This window comes from Octopus sinensis, linkage group LG9 (genome assembly GCF_006345805.1).
Source record: "Octopus sinensis linkage group LG9, ASM634580v1, whole genome shotgun sequence".
Classification (NCBI taxonomy): Eukaryota; Metazoa; Mollusca; class Cephalopoda; order Octopoda; family Octopodidae; genus Octopus; species Octopus sinensis.
The window spans coordinates 33,990,974-34,013,171 of record NC_043005.1 but is presented as its reverse complement, the minus strand read 5'-3'; the positions used below and the strand labels follow the sequence as shown (position 1 = coordinate 34,013,171).

At 38.5% G+C, this 22,198-nt stretch overlaps 1 protein-coding gene across 2 annotated transcripts in view; it reads left to right on the top strand.

Annotated features, from left to right (window-relative positions):
* LOC115215501 overlaps positions 1-22,198 on the top strand; it is a 78,721-nt gene that overhangs the window by 7,296 nt on the left and 49,227 nt on the right. For both annotated transcript variants that reach the window (XM_036505887.1, XM_036505886.1), the window contains exons 3-10: positions 83-269; positions 2,086-2,229; positions 12,974-13,102; positions 14,734-14,874; positions 15,685-15,865; positions 16,123-16,251; positions 17,941-18,031; positions 20,233-20,323. In XM_036505887.1, the coding sequence (XP_036361780.1) occupies positions 83-269; positions 2,086-2,229; positions 12,974-13,102; positions 14,734-14,874; positions 15,685-15,865; positions 16,123-16,251; positions 17,941-18,031; positions 20,233-20,323 (1,093 nt within the window). The remainder of the gene's footprint in view (positions 1-82; positions 270-2,085; positions 2,230-12,973; positions 13,103-14,733; positions 14,875-15,684; positions 15,866-16,122; positions 16,252-17,940; positions 18,032-20,232; positions 20,324-22,198) is intronic.

The window sequence follows — 22,198 nt, the reverse complement described above, 5'->3', positions numbered from 1 at the left end:
GTTGAAAATGTGAAAGAAAAAGAAATTAAGTGCAATATTCTTAAGAGTTTAATGATATAAAATTTCTTTTTTTAAATTTTAGTGCCAAAAGAAGTAAAAAGTCTGAAAGAACAACAAACCCTCCTCCTGAGAAGTCAGATACAGAATCTTCTGAATTAGATTTGGAAATTGATTCAAGTTCTGACTTTGAATTTGAGATGGATCGGAGGCTAGAAGAGAATGCTCGCAAGAACAACCTCAGTGTAATGAATGTCAAAAGTATACTTCATGTAAGTAATGTCAAAAGTTGTATGGTGATGATTGCTGTATGGCAATAAGTTCCCAAGTCTCTATGGTGTTTACTGTGCTATGACAGTAAATTCTCTACAATTTACTTTCATTTCTCAGTTATAACTATTTCACTTTATATCTTTATGTCTATGTAACCAACATCTCTAAGCTACAGTTATGCTTGGGTAGGGCTAACAGGCTATATAACAACAGCTGACATCAACAGTCTAGTTAGGCAATGTGTGTGTGTATGTATATGGTGTGTGTATATATATATATATATATATATATATATTATATATATATATATATATATATATATATATATTAATGTCTGTTTTCCATGCTGGCATGGATTGGATGATTTGTCAGAAGTTGATAAGCCAGAGGACTGCGTCAAGCTCCAATGTCTGTTTTGGCTTGGTGCCCTTCCTAATGGCAATCACTTTACAGAGTGTACATGACCCATACAAACCCTAGCTTGTAAAGGTCTTGTTGCTTTTTCCTTGTAGTCTCTTACCTCTTCAACCTCAGGCCAGAGCCACTAGCTATCTAAGGCTCTGGTCTGAGGTTGAATAAGTGAGAGACTACCATATGGGGAAAAAGCAACATGATCTGTGTAAACATGGATTTATGCCAAAAGTTTAATTCACTTGTATTTTATCACTATCAACACAAAAGTTCTAGAATCTTTACTGAAACTGTTTAACAGTAAAATTTGCTTATTTCCTTTGAAATTTGCCACCCCAGGCATAAGTCAGCCAGTATTGATCAGTTGGGTTATATTCATGTTAGGCATTAATGCCTTTTATGAGATACATTAGTTTATGGTTCTAGACTGGGAAAATCTGAGAGCTATAGTTCAAATTTCAGTCAGATTTTTGCTACACAACTATACCTGCACCTATAAGCCAAGCCTATGCCTATTAGTCATACAAATTCTTGTCAATATTATAAATGTTTGTGAGGGTGGCAAGCAGTCAGAACTGTTATCATGCTGGGCAAAATGCTTAGCGGCATATCATCCTTCTATATGTTCTACCAAGGTTGACTTTGCCTTTCATCCTTTCGGGGTTGATAAAATAAGTTCAAGTTGAGCACTGGGGTTGATGTAACCAACTTATCTCCTCCCCTCAAACCAGTATTATAAACGTTTGTTAAGGTAGCAAGCTGGCAGAACTGGTAGTACACTTGACAAAATGCTTAGCAGCATTTTATCCTTCTTTACATTCTGTGTTAAGATTCCACTGATGTTGACATGCTTTTCATCCTTTCAGGTTGATAAAATAAGTACCAGTTGGTTGAGCACTTAGGTTTATTATGTAATTGACTTACCCCCAACCTGAAATTACTGCCCTTGTACCAAAATTTGAAACCAATATTATAAATGTTTGTGGATTGTCATCATCAGTGTATCATTTCTATTAAACAGTTATTGATTGTGTTGATATAGTCTGTTCACAATTGTTGTCAGGATCTGTTTATCTAGATTTGTGTCTACAAACTCACTCTGTCACTCATTTTCAATAAGTTCTACACATACATAGTTCATATTTACTGTAATTTATCTTCTTAATTCTTTTGTAATTATCATAGAGCATTAGGAAAATGCCTTGCAGTAAATGTTTTAGCTTATTGTTCAGAGTTGAAATCCTGCAGTGGTCAACTTTACCTTTCATCCTCTCAAGGTCAATAAAATAAATTAACAGCCAAATACTAGGGTTAATTTTATCAACTATCTCCTTCCTTCCTAATTGCCCACGTTGTGCCTAAATTAGAAACAATTATTAATATTTTAAACTTTTGTAATTTCAGACTGTGATTACTAATGAACATGTCATGGCTATGATGAACAATACTTTGAAATCAGCTGGAGAAGTTGAAGGTGAATTTATAGAAGCTGTCTATGAACCAAAGATGACTCGTTCTAAAATTAAAGAAGTTCTAGAAAAATCTGATGTAAGTATTAACAACAACTTAAGTAAAAAGTTTTGTATCTCTCTTGCAGAGAGATACAGCTTATAAAACACATTTAGTGTTTTTCTTGTTGATATACACCATATATATTTTGTGACCCCCTTTGGTCATTGATGACCATGGGATTGCACCTAGAAAGTTACCCTTCGAGGCAAGGTTGTTTATGGAAGACCAGCAGTTGCCCATGCATACCAGCCTCCCCTCTCCATGCCACCGATGTTATCTAAGGGAAAGGCAAAGGCTGATACAGCTTGGCTGAGCACTCCACAGACACGTGTACTCTTAAAATAGTTCTCGGGGAGATTCAGCATGACACAGAGTGTGACAAGGTTGACCCTTTGAAATACAGGTACAACAGAAACAGGAAGAAAGAGTAAGAGAAAGTTGTGGTGAAAGAGTACAGCAGGGTTCACCACCACCCCTGCCGAAGTCTCATGGAGCTTTGGGTGTTTTGCTCAATAAACACTCACAATGCCCGGTTTGGGAATCAAAGCTGCGATCCTATGACCGCGAGTCTGCTGCCCGAACCACTGGGCCATTGCGCCTCCACACCATATATATATATATATATATATATATATAGGTGCACATGTAGCTGTGTGGTAAGAAGTTTGCTTTCTAACCATATGGTTCTGGGTCCACTCCTACTGTGTGACACCTTGGCCATGTGTCTTCTACTATAGCCTTGGGCAAACCAAAGCCCTGTGAGTGGATTTGGTAGACGGAAACTGAAAGAAGTCTGTCTTGTATGTGTGTGTCTTTGTTTGTCCCCCATCACCGCTTGATAACCAGTGTTGGTGTGTTTATGTCCCTATAACTTAGTTCAGTAAAGAGAGCAATAGAATGATTACTGCTGTTGATTAGTTCAACTAAAATTTCCCAAGATGGTGCTGTAGGTTATTAATTTCGTCAACAGTTACTCTTATTCATCCCCACTGAATTGTGCCAAGGTGCATTTTGTAGCATGCAAGCATCTCTATAGTCTTTCAGAAATTCTGTTAATGAGCTTTTCATTGGTCCACAAAATGGACAACAGTTCCTCAGAGTGCAGTCTGCATCTTCTGGAAAGGACATTGTATGCTTGTGCATGTTTTATTAGAGACCAAGTGAGATCATATTTGATCTTATCCACCTTAAGTTACCACACAAAATCAGCCAAAGATGTGAAGTGTCTCTTGTTGATTTTATTGATATGGAAACATGGTTTCAATATTGGTTCTTGAATGAATCAGGCGTTGCACCAATGTAAATGTATGGCCCTCCTCTTGTGTGTATGGTGCACTTATATACAACATTGGTACTCCTACAGAGGTTTGTCAATAGACACTTTTTTTTTTTCTGCATGAGCATTTAGTTGCATTTGTGGCTCTTCTGATTTCATTTTCTGATACTGTTACTATGTAGGGTATATCTCTATTTTCGTTACTTTTCTGATGTGGCCGCAGCAGGTGCTTATTCTGATTGGTATTACTTTTCTTCAGATTTTGTTCTATATAATTGCTATTCTTTCTATTCATTGACCCAGCAGTAGTTTCCCTGTCATATGCTAGGAGCCCAGTTGGTAGGTTATTCGATGCTTGGTTCATTTTTCTATTATTAATGCAGTGTATGTGTTGTTCTAAGTCAGTGGAGTTTGTGTATCATACCTTCACAGTGTATCTATTAAAGATAGTATGGTATCTATTTGATTTTGGGAAACATTTATCTAAAACTGCAAAAGATTCCATAGCAGATTTTGTTGAAACACATGAACTGTAAATTATATATGAAGATGATGATGATATATATATCTGTATATAAACCAAAGTTTTAGTAAGTAGGAAAGTGGACAAATCACAATTCCCTTCAGGTAGATGGCCCTGCTTGACTGTAGAAAAGCCATAGGTAGAAACTCCGTAATATATACCTGTTGCAAGCTATGGACATGTAAGAGGTGCAGCAATAGCAGAGGAAAGTTAACTGAGAAAATAGTATTTTGTATGTGGAAGGTGCACAAGTACAATAAACACTAAAAGTGTACAGAAAATAGACACCATCAAATGCCAGTGGGGTAAGCTAGAGGTAGTTGATATCTTCCGTTAACTAAATCAGTAGTGGAGGTGGCTGCTCCAAGAGTGTAACTGTGAGAATAAGAATAGGCTGGGTGAAGTTCAGAGAGCTCCTACCTCTGTTGGCAACAAAGGGCCTCTCCCTCAGAGTGAAAGACAGACTGTGTGTGAACAGCTATGCTATACAGCAGTGAAATGGGTTGTGATGGCTGAGGACAAGCATAGGCTTGAAAGAAATGAAGCTAGCATGCTTAGCTGGATGTGCAATGTCTGTGCATGCACAACAGATTGTAAGCATCTTGAGAGAAAAGTTGGGCATCAGATGTGGTGTGCAAGAGAGATAGCTGTGCTGGTATAGTCGTGCGATGCATATGGGCAAGGATAGCTGTGTGAAGTGCCAATCTCTGACTGTAGGGGGAACCTGTGAAGGGATAGACCCAAGAAGACATGGAACGAGGTAGTGAAGCATGATCTTTGAACGTTGGGCCTCACAGAGGCAATGACTAGTGACTAACACCTTTGGTGATATGCTGTGTTTGAGAAGACTCGTTAAGCAAAGTGAAATCATCATTGTGGTCAATGCCAGTGTCACGTAACTGGCACGTAAAAAGCAAATTTTGAGCGTTGGGCCTCATGGAAGCTATGTGGCCAATGCTGGTGTCGAGTAACTAGCACCTGTGCTGGTAATATTCTGTGCTTCAGTAGAAAATCCATCAAGCCAAGTGAAATTCTAGTTGTGGCAGATACTGGTGTCATGCAACTGGCACCTGTGCTGGTGGCACATAAAAGCACCCATTATACTCTAGGAGTGGTTGGTGTTAGGAAGGGCATCCAGCTGCAGAAACCATGTCTAATCTGACTGGAGTCTGGTGCAGCCCCTCAGCTTATCACCTCTGGTGAAACTGTCCAGTCCATGCCAGCATGAACAATGGTTGTTATATGATGATATTTATATATGTATGTATATATATATATCTATATCATCATCATCATCATCGTTTAACGTCCGTTCTCCATGCTAGCATGGGTTGGACGGTTCGACCGGGGATCTGGGAAGTCAGAAGGCTGCACCAGGCTCCAGTCTAATCTGGCAATGTTTCTACAGCTGGATGCCCTTCCTAACGCCAACCACTCCGTGAGTGTAGTGGGTGCTTTTTACGTGCCACCTGCACAGGTGCCAGGTGAGGCTGGCAACGGCCACAGTCGGATTGGTGTATTTTATGTGCCACCGGCACGGAAGCCAGTCGAGGCGGTGCTGGCATCGGCCACGAGTCGGATAGTGCTTTTTACGTACCACCAGACCAGGGATCCTGGCTGGTTCAATTCGATTTCGATTTCGCTTGCCCCAACATGTCTTCGCAAGCAGAGGGGGTTGGCATATATATATATATATATATATATATGTGTGTGTGTGTGTAAACTTAAGTTTACACAAATACCCTATTGTCACTCATTCATTCATTCATCTATTTACTTTTGTTGCATCGTCAATTAGTCATTTCTCTAATTTTGTCACAGATTGGCTGACTGAATTTTCTAAGATTTAAAAATTCTATCTACTATTAATTTGCTACTTCATTAAAGTTATGTTTCGCAAAAACACCAAAACAATTATTTCTCTCCCCCTCGTGTTCTATCCTAACACCGGCATTGTCTCTCTCTCTCACTCCCCCTGTTTCGATAACCACTTGCTTCTCCAATCACAACCCTAACCCTCCTCCACCATTCCACTCTATATAAACTTGCTCTCTCGGATTCCTACTACATTTCAATAACCCTGCCAAAAGAATACAGATCCAGCCAGATGTTGTTGTTCAGATAAGGAATCTTGTTTTTTTTTTCAATTCAGTACATCTTTCACCTCTATTTCAGTGCAGAGCATAATCCCCTCTTAGTTCTGTAAACATAGTTTGCGTCATCCGTCTTATAAAACAAACCTAAGTTCACATGAATACCCTATCGTCACTCATTCATTTATCCATTTACTTTTGTTGCATCGTGAATTAGTCATTTCTCTAATTTTGTCACAGATTAGCTAACCGAATTTTCTAAAATTTAAAAATTCTATCTACTATTAATTAATATGCTATTCTTAATACCGGTATTGCTGTTTCGCGGTGCGCCTGCCCTCCCACTCCCACCACCAATTCCGGAAGTTCCTATCCTCTGACATCCTTCGGTTGTCTCCCATAAACACTTCTAAAGGTTTAATGCCATCCCCACGCCTACTTAGGGCCTATCTCCTATATAAGGTTGTGATCATATAGCGCATAAAAATGATGGTGTAGTGTATGCAGTTTGAAGGCTGTTGTTCATTTATGAATTCTGCCAAATGCGAGCTTCCTTTTCAGGTACATAACGCTGCTGTCCTCCATCCCAGGGTCACACGGGCCCACACCTCCCACACTTTTGGGGTTAGCACACTCAACGGTAGGTCTGGTGAGATTGTTGAGATGCTTGAACAGAGACATGTAGATTTGTGCTGCATCCAAGAAGTAAGGTGGAGAGGAGGTTCTGCTAGGCTCCTCACAGGCAAAGAACATAGATACAAGAACATCTGGGCAGGGAACACTGATGGAGTCAGAGGTGTGGGTATACTTCTTGCAGAGAAATGGGTTGATAAGGTAATCGAGGTAGTCAGAGTCTGCGATAGAATACTTAAGATTAGATTAGTGCTACATTGTTGGTTAGCAAGCATTATCTCGGCCTATACCCCTCAGCTGGGGCTACCTGATGGAGAGAAAGACCGATTTTATGACACTCACTTGCTGACTACCTCGTTGATGAATGACAGGGACCTTCTCTTTGTGGCTGGTGATTTCAATGGACATGTTGGATAACATGCAGGAGGCTTCCATGGCATACATGGAGGCTATGGTTTTGGTTCCTGCAGTAATGAGGGAACCAGGCTGCTGGAATTCTGTGATGCAAATGATCTTATGGTTTGCAATACTAACTTTAGGAAACCTGCCAGTCACCTAGTCACCTACCTGTCTTGTAGTCACACTAGTCAAATTCACTACATTCTTTCCAGGAAAAGGGAAAGGTGGCTACTTATAAATGCCAAAGCCTTTACAGGCAAAGCATGTACTTTATAACATAGACTAGTAGTTAGCGACTTCAGGATCAGGGCTAAATGGATGCCCAGAAGACGACCAGCATGGAGAAGAAGGGTCTGAAAGCTTAAAATTCCTGCTAATGGACAGAGATTCAGAGACATATTACTCAAAGCTTTTTACGAAATAGAAGGGGATATAACATTACATGATGTGGAAATCAACTGGAGGTTTCTACGGGACAACCTGCAGCCACGGACCAGATATGGATGGTGCAAAGTCCCCTCTTGACCCAAGATAACGTGGTGGTGGAACAGTGTTGTTGACAGAGCCATTAGGGAAAAGAAACAGGCTTAGAAGGACTGGAAGAACAGTGGTAGCTGGGAATGGTACCAGACTGCCAGAAGGGAAGCTAGGAGACAGGTTTATTTAGCCAGAGGGGAAGCAGATGAGAAAAAATTTGCCAATGTTCTGTGCTGTGAGCACCAAAGACTTGAGGTATTTCGTGTTGCAAGACAGTGTGTGAGAGAGAATTGAGATGTCATAGGAGAGAAATGTGTCCGCATGGATGATGGTTCACTTGCATTAAACGAGGCTGCAAAGAAAGAGGTATGGAGACGCCACTATGAAAGGTTGCTAAATAAAGAGAATGAATGGGAGAAAGAGAGTCTGCTGAATGCTGGCCTAACAGAGGACCAGCTATCCTAATTGACAGTGCCTTGGTAGATAAAGCAATTAAGGGTATGAAAACAGGGCAATCCTCCAGCTCATCAGGAATCACTGCAGAGATGCTCAAAATATCTGGCAGTGTTGGCTATAGCCTAGTCACCTGTATAGTCAACCAGGTGATACATGAAGGAGTCATACCCAGTGACTGGTGTAGCAACACCATGGTCAACTGCTACAAAGTTCAAGGTGGCACATTAGATACAAATAATTACAGAGGTATCAAGCTGTTGGATCAGGTAATGAAAGTCACAGAGAGGGTTGTTATTTATCATAGTCCTCCAGGCAATAACAGAGGAATTCAAGACAGGATGCCCCAGGGAGCTCCTCTATGCTGATGACCTTGCTCTAATTGCTGACTCACTATCAGAACTAGAGGAGAAGTTTCAGGTGTAGAAGCAAGGATTAGAATCAAAGGGCCTTAGAGTCAACCTAGCTAACACTAAAGTCTTAATAAGCAGGAAGGCTGACAAACCACAAATCCCTTCAGGTAGATGACTCTTCTTGATCTGTAGAAAAGGTAGAAACTTTATAAGATGTACCCAGTGTAAGCTATGGACACATAAGAGGTGCAGCAATATCAAAGGAAGGCTAATACAGTTCTATATTTAAGAGATGAGGAATTATGTACATTATTTACAATTGACGGATATTTGTCCTCTTCTTGTTTGTTGTTAACACCACATTTCAGCTGATATACCCTCCAGCCTTCATCAGGTGCCTTGGGGAAATTTCGAACCTGGATTCTCATTCCTAACCACTGCGCCATATGCCAGGCATATGGTGTAGTGGTTAAGAGTGCAGGATACTAACCCCATGATTCCGAGTTTGATTCTAGGCAGTGACCCGAATAATAATAATAACAGCAATATCAAAAATTACCTTAGGAATGAGAACCCAGGTTCGAAATTTCCTTAAGATGAAGGCTGAAGGCTATATCAGCTGAAACGTGTTAACAACAAACAAGATAAGGACAAGTAGCTGTCAATTGTAAATAAAGGAACGCTAACTGGGTTTTTGTATGTGGCAGATGCTCAGGAGCAAGAAACACTGAAAATGTGCTGAGAACTACTTCTGCCACATTTCAGGAAGAAAAACTGCAAGTAGTTGACAGTTTCCGTTACCGAGGTGACCAAATCTGTTGCAGGGATGGATGCTCTGAAAGTGTAGCTGCCAGAATAAGAATAGCCTGGGTAAAGTTCAGAGAGCACCTAACTCTGCTGGTGACAAAGGGCCTCTCACTCAGAGTAAAAGGTAGACTGTATGACGCATGTGTATGTACAGCCATGGTATATGGCAGTAAAACATGGGCCATGACTGTTGAGGACATGCGTAAACTTGCAAGGAATGAAGCCAGTATGCTCCGTTGGATATGTAATGTCAGTGTGCATACTCGACAGAGTGTAAGTGCCTTGAGAGAAAAGTTGGACCTAAGAAGCATCAGATGTGGTGTGCAAGAGAGATGACTGAGCTGGTATGGTCATGTGGTGAGAATGGATGAGGATAGCAGTTGAGGGAATCTGTAGAAGAGGTAGACCCAGGAAGACCTGGGATGAAGTGGTGAAGCACGATCTTCGAACATTAGGCCTCACCGAGGCAATGACTAGTGACCGAGACCTTTGGAAATATGCTGTGCTTAAGAAGACCTGGCAAGCCACGTGAGACCATAACCTGTGGCCTATGCCAGTGGTGTAACCAGCCCATTTATGCATACCTTTTTTTCATTGGACACAAAACTCTGCTTGCGAAGACTTGTTGAGGCAAGTGACATTGAAATCAAATTCGCTGATGTGTCCGATGACAGCACTGCCTGACTGGCCTTCCTGCTGGTGGCACATAAAAGCACCCACTACACTCTCGGAGTGGTTGGCGTTAGGAAGGGCATCCAGCTGTAGAAACTGCTTGATCAGATTGGAGCCTGGTGCAGCCATCTGACTGAGAAGATTCACGAAGACAGGGAAAGCAAGGATATGAAGGAAGGGAAAGCACCTGGTCCATCAGGAATCACTGCTGAGATGCTTAAAATATCGGGCAGTGTGGGTTATGTCACCTGCATCGTAAATCAAGTAGTTCAAGAAGGATTCATACTCAATGACTGGTCTAGCAGCACCATAGTCAACTGCTACAAGGGTAAAGGTGATGCCTTAGATAGAAATAAGTATAAGGGTATCAAATTATTGGATCAGGTGATGAGAGTTACAGAGAGGGTCATAGCCCAACTAATTAGGGAGAGAGTTTGCCTAGATGAGATGCAGTTTGGCTTTGTGCCAGGCAGAAGCACCACTGATTCTATATTTCTAGTAAGGCAACTGCAGGAGAAATATCTAGCCAAAGATAAACCTTTGTACTTGGCTTTTGTTGACTTGGAGAAAGCCTTTGACAGGGTCCCCCGATCCCTTATCTGGTGGTCGATGCGGAAACTGGGGATGGATGAGTGCTTGGTAAGAGCTGTACAAGGATGCTGTCAGTAAGATGAGGGTTGGAAACAAGTATAGTGAAGAATTCTGAGTAGAAGTAGGGGTTCACCAGGGATCAGTCCTCAGCCCCCTCCTATTTATCATAGTCCTCCAGGCAATAACAGAGGAATTCAAGACATGCTGCTCCTGGGAACTCCTCTATACTGATGACCTTGCCTTAATAGCCGAGTCACTGCCAGAACTAGAGACGAAGTTTAGGGTGTGGAAGCAAGGTGTAGAATCAAAGGGCCTTAGGGTCAACCTAGCAAAAACCAAAGTCTTAATAAGTAGGAAAGCTGTCAAACCACAATCCCCTTCAGGTAGATGGCCCTGCTTGATCTGTAAAAATGGTTTGAGTAGAAACTCCATATGATGTACCCGGTGTAAGCTATAGACCCATAAAAGGTACAGCAATGTCATAGGAAGGTTAACCGGGAAAATAGTTTTTGCATGCGGCAGATTCACAGGGGCAATAAACATTGAAAATGTACAGACAAGAGATTCCATCACATGCCACGGGGAAGAAACTAGAAGTAGTTAACAGTTTCTGCTACCGAGGCAACCAAGTCTATAGTGGAGGTGGCTGCTCTGAGAGTGTAGCAGCTAGAATAAAAATAGCCTGGGCAAAGTTCAGGGAGCTCCTAACTGTGCTGGCAACTAAGGGCCTCTCGCTCAGGACGAAAGGTAGACTGTATGATGCATGTGTGCGAACTGCCATGCTACACGGCAGTGAGACGTGCCATGACTACTGAGGACATGCGTAGGCTAGAAAGAAACGAAGCTAGTATGATCCATTGGATGTGTAATGTCAGTGTGTATACACAACAGTGTAAGCGCCCCGAAAGAAAAGTTGGGCATAAGAAGCATCAAATGTGGTGTGGAAGGGAGATGACTATGCTGGTATGGTCATGTATTATGTATGGATGAGGATAGCCATGTGACAAAGTGCCACTTCCCAACTGTGGAGGGAAAATGTAGAAGTAGATCCAGGAAAACATGGGGCAAGGTGGTGAAGCATGACCTTCGAACATGGGGCCTCACAGAGGCAATGACTGGAGACCAAGGCATTTGGAGGTATGCTGTGATTGAGAAGACCCGGCAACTAAAGTGAGATTGCAGTCATGCATGTCTGGCCCAGTTAAGACTCCTTCTCCCAGTCATTTTCCACATTTAATAACCTTTCATAATGGCATCTCCATGCATCCTTCTTCTCTGAGTCACTAAGTGCAAGCATACCATTATCCATTCGCATGCATTTCTCATCTACCACATCTCTATTATATTAGTTATTTAAAGGGCACAGTGTATGTCTTTAAGTGATACTAATAGTTTCATATGTTGAGAAATACTCAAACATAATCTTCAGGCACAAACCACATATCATAACAAACAAAACAAATTGAATAATAGAAGAAATGTGAAAAAAAAACAAAAAAAAACTGAAAAGGCAGCATATAGAAAATGCAGGAAGTGAAAACATGGAAAATGGAAAATTAAAACAAAACCTTAAATGTAAAAAGTAAAAAGGTAAGAGAGCTATCCTCCTTAGACCTTAAATTATAAGGCTGGAAAGATATCAACAAGTTAGTCAGGAACAGGTGGAATTTTCCAATTCTTCAAAATATATTTATACATATACTTGCAACCACTGAAAATTTTTGACCAAGACTTCAGTAGAGAGTTAGATCTGAACAGGATCTGTGCTCTTTCAGCTAAACAAAGCCTACATTTATTCAATCCATTAATATAAGGTGTGAATTTCTCAATTACTTTCCACTTCTTTCAAAGAACAGTGTATTTTGTTTCTGTCCTGTTTGTCGTTTGTTACGTTATCACTTATGTTACCTTTGATTTATATATATATATATATGCACACACACACTATACTTTTTTCTTAAGGCTGCTGCGTATTTTTTATTGACCTAATTTCATGTAGAAGGGATTGGTTAACCTGAAACTATTGCAAAAGATATTTACCTCAGGATGCTACACTGTGGGATAGGACCTAGAACCTTGTAGTTGTAAATCAAAATTTTTATCCACATGGCTATACCTTCAAAACAATTTATGTGCTGGTCATTACTTCAAAATTCTACAGTCCATTCACAAGTTTTCCATAAGTCTATTGAACATGTATGTCTCAAATTACCCTATTTCTCTGGGACATCCTGCACCTTTTTATGTTTTAATGTTCTGACATTTACCTTGCTTTGTTAAAGATATTTTTAAACACACTCTTGAAAGACAGTTAAATGAATTTCCTAATGAATTGAGTAAAAAAATTCACCTTAATTACAAATGAAAATAAAATAATGTTAAGCATTTATGTTTTATATATTTTACTTGGACATTAAATTATACTGTTTTTTGTTTTCTCTATTTTGTATTTTCCTTTATAACCTCTGGAATATTAATATTTTGTCAAATATTTATTTTTCAGGGAATGATGACTCCATGGCCATTGCCCTCCAACAAAATATCAGAAAGTAAAGTAAGTATCTTGGATATCCCTTTCAATGAAGATGAAGAAGATGATGACTACAACCCAGAAAAAGATACCACGGCAGAGGTGAGTACTTTATTGTTTGTTAGAAATATTCTTGCTGCTTGGTTTATATATTTAAGGAATTGGCAGTTGTGAAGTTTATATATTTGAGGAATTTAACCTCTCATCTTCTAGCTTTGCTTGAGATATGTGGTCTTGCAAGCTTCATGGGGACCTCACTAGTGCTGGTAGCACAAAAAAGCACCCAATACATACTGTATGTAAAGTGGTTGGCATTACAAAAGGCATTCAGCCATAGACACCATGCCAAAATCAACTGAAGCAACTCCCATAATCTGTTGTTCACTGGTAAATGTATGTTGTTGAAGGCCAGCTATTAAGATAACAAATTTTCACTGTATCATCTATAGGAATTTTTTCCCTCGTGTTCTCTGTATCATCATTACTGTCTTCATTCTTATCCATATTCAACACCATTTCACTAATTTCCCCATCACTCAAGGAATGCATAACAGGTGCATCATTGTCAATGTTTAGCATTTCTTCAATGTCTGCTTCTTCTAGCTTGCTTACAATTTCGCATGATGAAAATAAGTTACGAGTTTTGATATCATCTTCACCTCATTGGTGACATGAAATCCTCTGAACTCATTATCTATAAGGTCGGTTTCATCAAACATTGTTATTGGCCAAGTCCTGTGCCAAGCATTTCTTACTGTTGATTTATCAACATCATTCCAAGCATTCGCAACAGTGTTGATAGCATCCTTGACAATGAACTCTTTCAGTTAGTCTTGCATTCTTATTCCTTTGTTGACTGCATCAAGCATACAGTTCATAAAAGGATTTTTACAGTTGCTCTTCATGGAGTATAAAATTCCATGATCACAAGGCTATAAAATAGATGTCTCATTGGGAAGCAGAGAAGATGTCCAGGAACAATAGAATTTTACAGTTTTCTTCCAGTCCAGCTTACTTGCAATGAGCTTTTGCCCCTAGTACAAAGTAGTTATTGAACTAGTCAGAAAATATTTCTCAGGTTACCCCTGTTTTCTTGTTTGCGTAATAATGCACAGGTAAATTAACTAGGCCTTTCAGACATCTTGGATGTTGGCTTTTTCCAATGACCTCCAACTTCACCTTGTGTGTGCCTGCTGCATTAACACATCCAAGAATAATTAACCTTTCCTTAGCATCCTTAAAACCTGCTGGTGCTGTCTCATCTGTTGTTGTTAAGGTTTTTTTTCTTGGAATGTAGTGCCAATACAAAGTTGTTTCATCAGCATTGTTAATTTGTTCAGAAGAAAGCTGTTTGTGCATGACCCCTCTTATGACACGCTCCAGCCTCCACAGAAAAGTTGTTTTGTGGAGCTTCTCGGACTTTAGATTTCCGGATAAAAGATTGTGTACCTGTATCATATTTGGGTAGTTGCGATGTTTATTCTTTTCCTCTAGGAGTATTGGTGGTGTAAATGCACTACTTGCAACTGAAAATCAAAATGGTCTCATGATCTGTATTGGTTAACAAACTGTTGTTATTCCTTGCTGACAGGAATATTGTCATCACTAACCTCACCTCTTCTTCTAGATATCATAGAGTATTATAAAATAGCTGACTACTCTAACTACCTTCCTATTGTTTGTGAAAACTTGTACCTCTTTTGAATTAGTTTTTTTCTTTTTTTTTTCTGTAGATTGAAAGTGATGATGACACCGAAAGTTTAAATTCCTCGTTAACATGTTCTCCTAACTTGCATCTCATGAAATCATCCATGACAACATTGACCGAAAATTGCAAACAATCTTTGACTGAGACAGATGATGAAGATAAGAAGGTTAGTAATGATTCTGGACGAATACTTTTACCTAAGAGACAATACCTGAGTTTTTTGATGTGATTTTTCATTGGTATAACATTTTTGAATAGTACAATCATTCCCAGCAGGATTTGAACTCAGAAAGATTAGGTACTACTGAACTACGAAAACATTTATCCAGTTCCTCTCTCTTTTGTCTCTATTAACTCCATTGTTATTGTTAGATAAGTATTGATGATATTGTTTGCTCAGATTGAATGTTTTCATAACCTTATGAATATAATATAGTTATCTACAGTCATATTTAACATATTGGTTTATGTTTGGACAGGGAAAAGCAATATGCTACACAAATTGTCTCAAGAGAAGACTGTAAATAAGACTATACATTACTATATTTCATTCAGTGCTGCTTAATGCACCTTTAATTTATGAATATAGTAAACAGGAGTTGATTTAACTAACCATGACCCCAGCCAGTGTCTTCTGTTGTAGCTTAAGGTTAACTTGAGCCTTGTGTGTGAAACTGTGTAGATGGAAACAGAAGCTCATCAATTGAACTGTACATGCATTTCAGAGATGCATCCTTCTCTCTCTCGCTCTCTCTATGTGAATATACAGCCACTTACACAATAGGTAGACCCTTTGATCAAGCATTTTAACATTCCGTTATTGAAACCAACAAGGACATCCATCATATATGCACATCATTTAACTTGGGGCTTATGTCTTATTCAAGACAATGAAATCATTGAATGTACTTCTTCGTTGGCAGCAATTCGTGCTCTCCTGTTGTACTCTAATCACTTACGATCTTGTTTATCACAGGACGACGTGTCTGAAGAGACTATTGCCCGTCGAACTCGTTCAAAACTACCTTTGCATGACACATCTCTGACTGAGTTAGAGGCTCATTTTGTTGCTCCTGACATTACTGAAGACATGTATGACACAGAGTGCAATGACAAAGATTGGAAAGACTTTTTAAAATCACTCACCAAAAGTCAAGGTCAGTCAATTAATCTCTGTTTCTTTCTCTTTCATTTACTCTTCATTACATTCTCTTTCCTTTTCATTCTTTCTTTCTTCATATCGTCATCTTTCCTTCCCTTTCTTTTTACAGTGGTTCCTTTCCCACTTTAATCACATTCTTTTTTTACCATTATTCTACCTTTATATTTTTCTCTGTCTTTGTTCATATTTTTTCCTTTTATAATCTCTCTCTCTCTCTCTGCCATTCTTTCTCACTTTTGTTCATCATTACAGATGTAGAAGACCCTAGTGAAGCCCTTGATGATGATGCCAATGACCCAGAATATAATTACTTAGCTGAAGCTGAGAATGAACTGCCAGATGATGAAGACTTTAGAAATGATCGGTTGGTGCGTGTGTCAAGTAAGTTATCTTAACCCTTTTGATACTAACCTGGCCACAGGCAGCTGAAAATTTTTGGGTTTAAATGACCAACCTGGCCGTCGCCGGCCAAGTGTACCCATTGTTATTTAAATGTGAATTTGAACACAAATTTCATTAGTACATTCGTGAAAACACGTGATTTCACTTTGTAAATAGTTGAGTTATAGTATCTGACATTGTCTGACATGATATCTGAATTCAGTGAATTTTGGGAGATTTTTTTCCACATTTTTTCTGCGTCGATTTTTTTCAACTTTGAAAATGAATAAGAGTTTCATGCTATCAAGCAGTGATTCCGAATTTGAGAGTTTTTCAATGGAACATATGAAGAATTTGAGAAAAAGAATGAGTGAAGTACAAAAGCACATGGTGTATGAGATTGAATCAGATATTTCTGTATCTGAAACTGAAAGCAGTGATTCTGAAGAAACTGAAAATGGCGATAGTGACAGTGAGGACGATTTTACACCTGAATTTTTATTAACAGTTTTTCTGAGGAGATAGGGTCTACTCAGTCTTTCTCAGGAAGCAAAACCGTTAGACTACTGGAGGAGTCAATATTTTTCATCCTGTTCCTTGTACTGAATAAAGTTACTTAACTCAAAGATATTTAACTCAGTGGATCAGCTCTACTCCCTGGAAAACAGGGAATGACATGGAATGGTGATACAGTTCATTACAAAATGTCAGGTTGTACGGTCGATGTCGTCGTCTACTAGAGTTATCTGGTGTTGCCTGGGTACCAACTATTTGGAACATTTTTTAACATTTTTTTTTGTTTGACAGATTTTGTGATTCAAAGTAATAATAACTTAGTGATTATGAGTAAATTATTTAATGGTTAAAATGTAACCTTCATTTCCTTCCCTATCTATATGTTATCTCACTGAATCTGCAGAAATTCAATCTGAATGTCAAGCTATCAATCCATCTCAGAGATGGGGAAGAAGTGGAGTAGTAAATGTTTTGGATTCTATTACTTTTGTTTGGATTAAACAATAACGACTAAAACAATTATATATAAAATGTATATAACACTCACGTGCATGCACACACACACACATACACAAAAATCATTCACCTCTTCAACAAGACACCTGCTCCTGTCCCTCTATCATACTTTCATATTTCTTAGTACTATACTCTCCTCATGGGTTTTATTTTGTCTTGTGATTATTTGGCACCATGAAAAAAGTACTCAGTACACTCAGTAAAGTGGTTGGTGTTAAAGGCATCCAGCTGTAGGAATCGTGCTAAAGCAGTTATTGGAGCTTGGCACAGCTCTCTAGCTCATCACTTCATGCTGAACTGTCCAACACATTGTCAGTATGGAAAAAGAGACACTAACCCTTTATCATTTAAACTGACCGTATCCAGCCTTAATATTTTACTTCCTTTATGTTCAAAACAAGCCAGGTCCAGCTTCTTACACCTATCCCATAATATTCCCAAAGTAAAGAATCACATCACAGAAATTTCACAGCTATGAGATAATGCATGATTAATTCTAAATAGTGTGAATAAATAAGCATTACATTTGATTGTAAAATCTGAATACTAAAGAGTTAAAGGAAGGTGATGATATGAAAGATTAGAAAAGTCAGTAATACAAGTTGTTCTTTTTTGGCTGGTATCATTATACCAAAGTTCTGTTGTTTTTCCTTGCAGAGAAAGAGCTGCATGGTCTGTTGGATGAATTGTTTAATGAGGATGCAAACGAAGAAGAAGAAACTATGTTACAACCAAATATTTTGACTGGGTTTGTTGTATTAATTTGTTTTTTACAATTCACAGATTCCTATTTTTGTGTAAATGAGATTGTCATCTCATGTTGAAATATCAATCAATCTCTTTCTCCAAATTGGGCGAGCTTCTCACTCAAAAGTATATGTTGAACATATATTTCAATGAAACTGACGTGGTTGAGAACACTCATAAACACTGAGAGTTTATTGAATCTGTATGTACTGTATTTGATGGCATATAAGTTATGTTTTTTCCTCAAAAAACTCACTCTGGGTCCTAAATACAAAGTCTGGTTTATATTATTTGCTTTAAGGCATTAAAAACTTTTTTTCTGGATATGTGCTGTTGAAATTTGGCTGCATTTAATTTAGCCATACATCTTTTATGCCATCAGATACAGTATTACTGGGGAAAGAATGAGCTCCTTTTCTGTTTTTGCTACTTTTCTCTGTATGGAACAAACATTTTTTAAATTGGATTAAATCTCTGAAGATACTTGAATAGAGCAAGTATGGGAAAGTAGTGACTCTAGAGCAAGTATATATATAAGTGGAGACACTAGAAAATTTTTGGGTAGATGGCTTTCAAAAAACATGGGTGTCTTTGGCAGACATAAACAAACAGAACTTCAGATGTGTTAAATGGTTAAAAGTAGTTAACAATACAGATAGCTATGAAATGTGGTAGAGCTCAGATGACTCACAAGAATTAGTCAATAGTTTCTGTTACCCAGGTTATTTAAATAGAACTGCATTGGTAATTGCTAAGGCATTGATTGTTTCAGCAGTAAGGAATGAGCTGTAAAAAGTTTCTTTGTGAAAAAGGCAGTTATATGAAGCTTGTGCAAAAAATGTGGTGTTGAATGGTAGTGAGATATAGGCATCAAGTATGGGAGATGTGCAGAAACTAGGGTAAAATGAATTAAATATGATCTGTTAAAAGTGTAACATCACTTTGTATGAGAGGTAAAGCTGAGAGGGTAGTTGGATATTAAATAAATGAATTTTAAGTGTGCAGGAGAAATACAGTATACAGATGTACTGGCAATAGAAATGCTGTGACGATAGAGAAGATTTGTTTGACCAAAGAAGCATGGAGTGAGAGAGTGAGGTCAGACTCCAAAAACGAAATGATACAAAATTGCAGTGATTGGTAATTTTCTATCCTGGAGATCTGTCCAACTCTGCCAATATGAAAAAGAGGACATTAAAACAAATTCCATTCTTATTTCACAGTTGAATGGTTCATGGTAGGCAAGGAAATTTACTGTAAAAAGCAGTTGTTTCTACAAATAAATCCCCTCCACCTGTGTAAGCATGTATGAATAGGTGTGAAACTAAAAATATGGGATGGGATACCTTTGTCAATGTAATTTTTGAGATATGTTTACATTCATTTTTCCATTGATCAGTGGTTCTTGAACATTTTTAACTTATGGGATTCCTTTGATTACTATTTTATTCTAGTGGATCTCCATAACCATTTGATGTTTTAAAAACTAGTTTTATAGATACTTTTAAAATTCCTATTTTGTTTTTCACATGTTCTCATGTTCACCCAGCAAGAAACATGTTGGACTGTGTTAAACATTAGAGAAAAAAACCTAGCTGTTTCTTGCAATAGATACCTCTAAAGCAAATTTTTCTATGGATCCTTAAAATAATACTGTGGAGCCCCAAATTACTATTTTACTTGTGTATACCCACCAAAATCTTCTGGACCCTGGTTGAGAACATTGGAATAGGTGTTTGATTGTGTTTGTATGATGTCACTTCATAGGTTGGTCAAATGTCTACTGCTCCAGGTAACATATGACAATATCAGTGATCTAAAGGTAAGTAGACTAGACAAAACCACTTCAACTATCCAGTTGTTGCCTACAACTCAGTGTGACTAATTATAAATGGGTTTTGTGAAGGTCTCATGTTGAGACATTGGTGTGACTTAATTCATCTCTTCATTTAATACTATCACCACCACCCCATGGTCCTTGGATGCCTTTAGAGGAGTCCTTTCTTTTGTAAGTATTTGGATCCGGGTCTCTAGTTTGAAAATAACTCTCCTTCCCTCTCAGCCCCCACTAGTCTTGATGGGCCAATAAAGTGTTATGATTACTGTCCTTCCCTCCTGGCTAATAGATTAAAGAATAACATCTAGGAAATACAATCTTGATCCTGTTGGTTTATTGTGTTTTTCTTTTTTCTTTTATTTCAGGACTGATATTTGTAAATTTGGTCAACCATCAAATGTAGATATCACTGTTACACCTGAGCAGACTTTGATTATTGCGGAACATATGAAACAGGTACATATCCAACAAACATTTTATTGTGATAGGTTGCTATATTGTGAATCTGATTCTTCTCCAACACAATATTAAATCGAGACTATATATATATTTACATTTTCCATTAAAAAAAAAATGTCAGTTTTATAAGGTCCTTTACTCAACCATCCCATTTATATTCTGATCCCCATTCTTTGTTAGTGTGCTTGGCATTTTGCCACCATCTCTATCCTGCTGTCTCCCACTCTCTCTCCTTCTCTCAGATTGGGGTAACCATGTATTTCCTTTGCAGTAGTGTACTTGTTTCTGTCTTCATTCCTGATCTCTCTCTCTCTGGCCGGGTAACTTTGTACTTCCTCTACAGCAAGACACCCATATCTGTCTCACTATAACCTTTTCATCACACAACACAAGATCACCTCCTCAAATGTCTTCTCCCCTCTTGAAAGCTTCATTTCTTTGTCTTGCAAATACTTGGTGACCCTCTCAGTGCAGGTGCCACTTAAAAGTACCCAGTCCACACTGTAAAGTGGTTGCTGTTCATAAGGGCATCCAGCTGTAAAAACTTTGCCAAAAATGAACTTGCCTGTGCTTGTGCCATGTAAGAAACACTACTCACCTCACCTGTGCTTGTGCCACATGAAAAGCTCTAAGCCCACTCTGCTGAGTGGTTGGTGTTAGGAAGGGCATCCAGCTGTAAAAATCCTGCCAAAACAGTCACAGAAGTCTTGTGCTGGCTTCTGCCTGGACAGCTCTTGTGAAACTGTCCCATCCATGCTAGCATGGAAGGTGGACATTAAACGATGATGAATCATTTCACCCTCTCTTACATACTCTTGAAACCTTGACCTGCCTACACTTCCTGTTTTCCTGTCTTCATTCACTTCTACTCACCTCTATTTTGAGAATCCATCCTGACATCTTCACTGTTATTATCTCTTCTTAACTTCACCCTGCTCATCATCACCCTCTCTTGTAAAATATGAGTAACCTTGTAGCATCTCTACAGTAAGAAACCTGTTCTGTCTTGGACCCTTCTTTCATACTGATTCCTTATCCCATAGCATAAAGCCAACTCTTTATCTACTGTAGCCCTACTCAACTGAAGGGGATCTTAGTCTTGTTGGTTTGCATGGCCACCTCATAAATGCTGATGTCATAACTCAGTACTCTCTGTCAAGTGGTTGGAATTAGGAAGGGCATTCAGCCATAGAAACCATCCCAAAGTAGACAGTGGAGCACAATGCAGTCCTATGATGTTGAGAATTGAATAGTATAATGATTATAGCAGTTATTGTCACCTGTATCAGGTGATTATCTTGAATAGTTCAACTATCTTAGAAACAGGTATTTGATCACTGATCCTGTTTATTTGATCTTGAGGAAAATATTTAATGACTTATTAACTGATACATAGAATTCTACTTGTTGATTACAGAAGTTGATTTAAACTGATACATTTGTACATTATTATTATTATTAATAACATATCTGTCTTTATGTTCTGAGTTCAGTTTCTGTCGAGGTTGACTTTGCCTTTCATCCTTTCAGGGTTGATAAAATACTAACCAGTTGAACACTGGGGTTGGTGTAATCAACTTACTCCCTCTCCATAACTTACTGACCTTGTGCCCAAATTTGAAACCAATATTAATTACATATGGTGATTTAAAAAGATGTATTAGAATATATATCTCTTATTATAAAAGGCAGATTTTATCTGCCTCCCTTTGGGAGTTATACAAATCTACAATATAGGATTTCTTCAATTACAATTTACCTTGCATTTTTAAGAGTACAATGCATCGCGTCATGCCAGGTCCAGTTTTTAAAATTTAAACTCCAGTTAAGCAAAATTTACAGAAAACTCACATTCTGGTGTGTGTGTCAAAT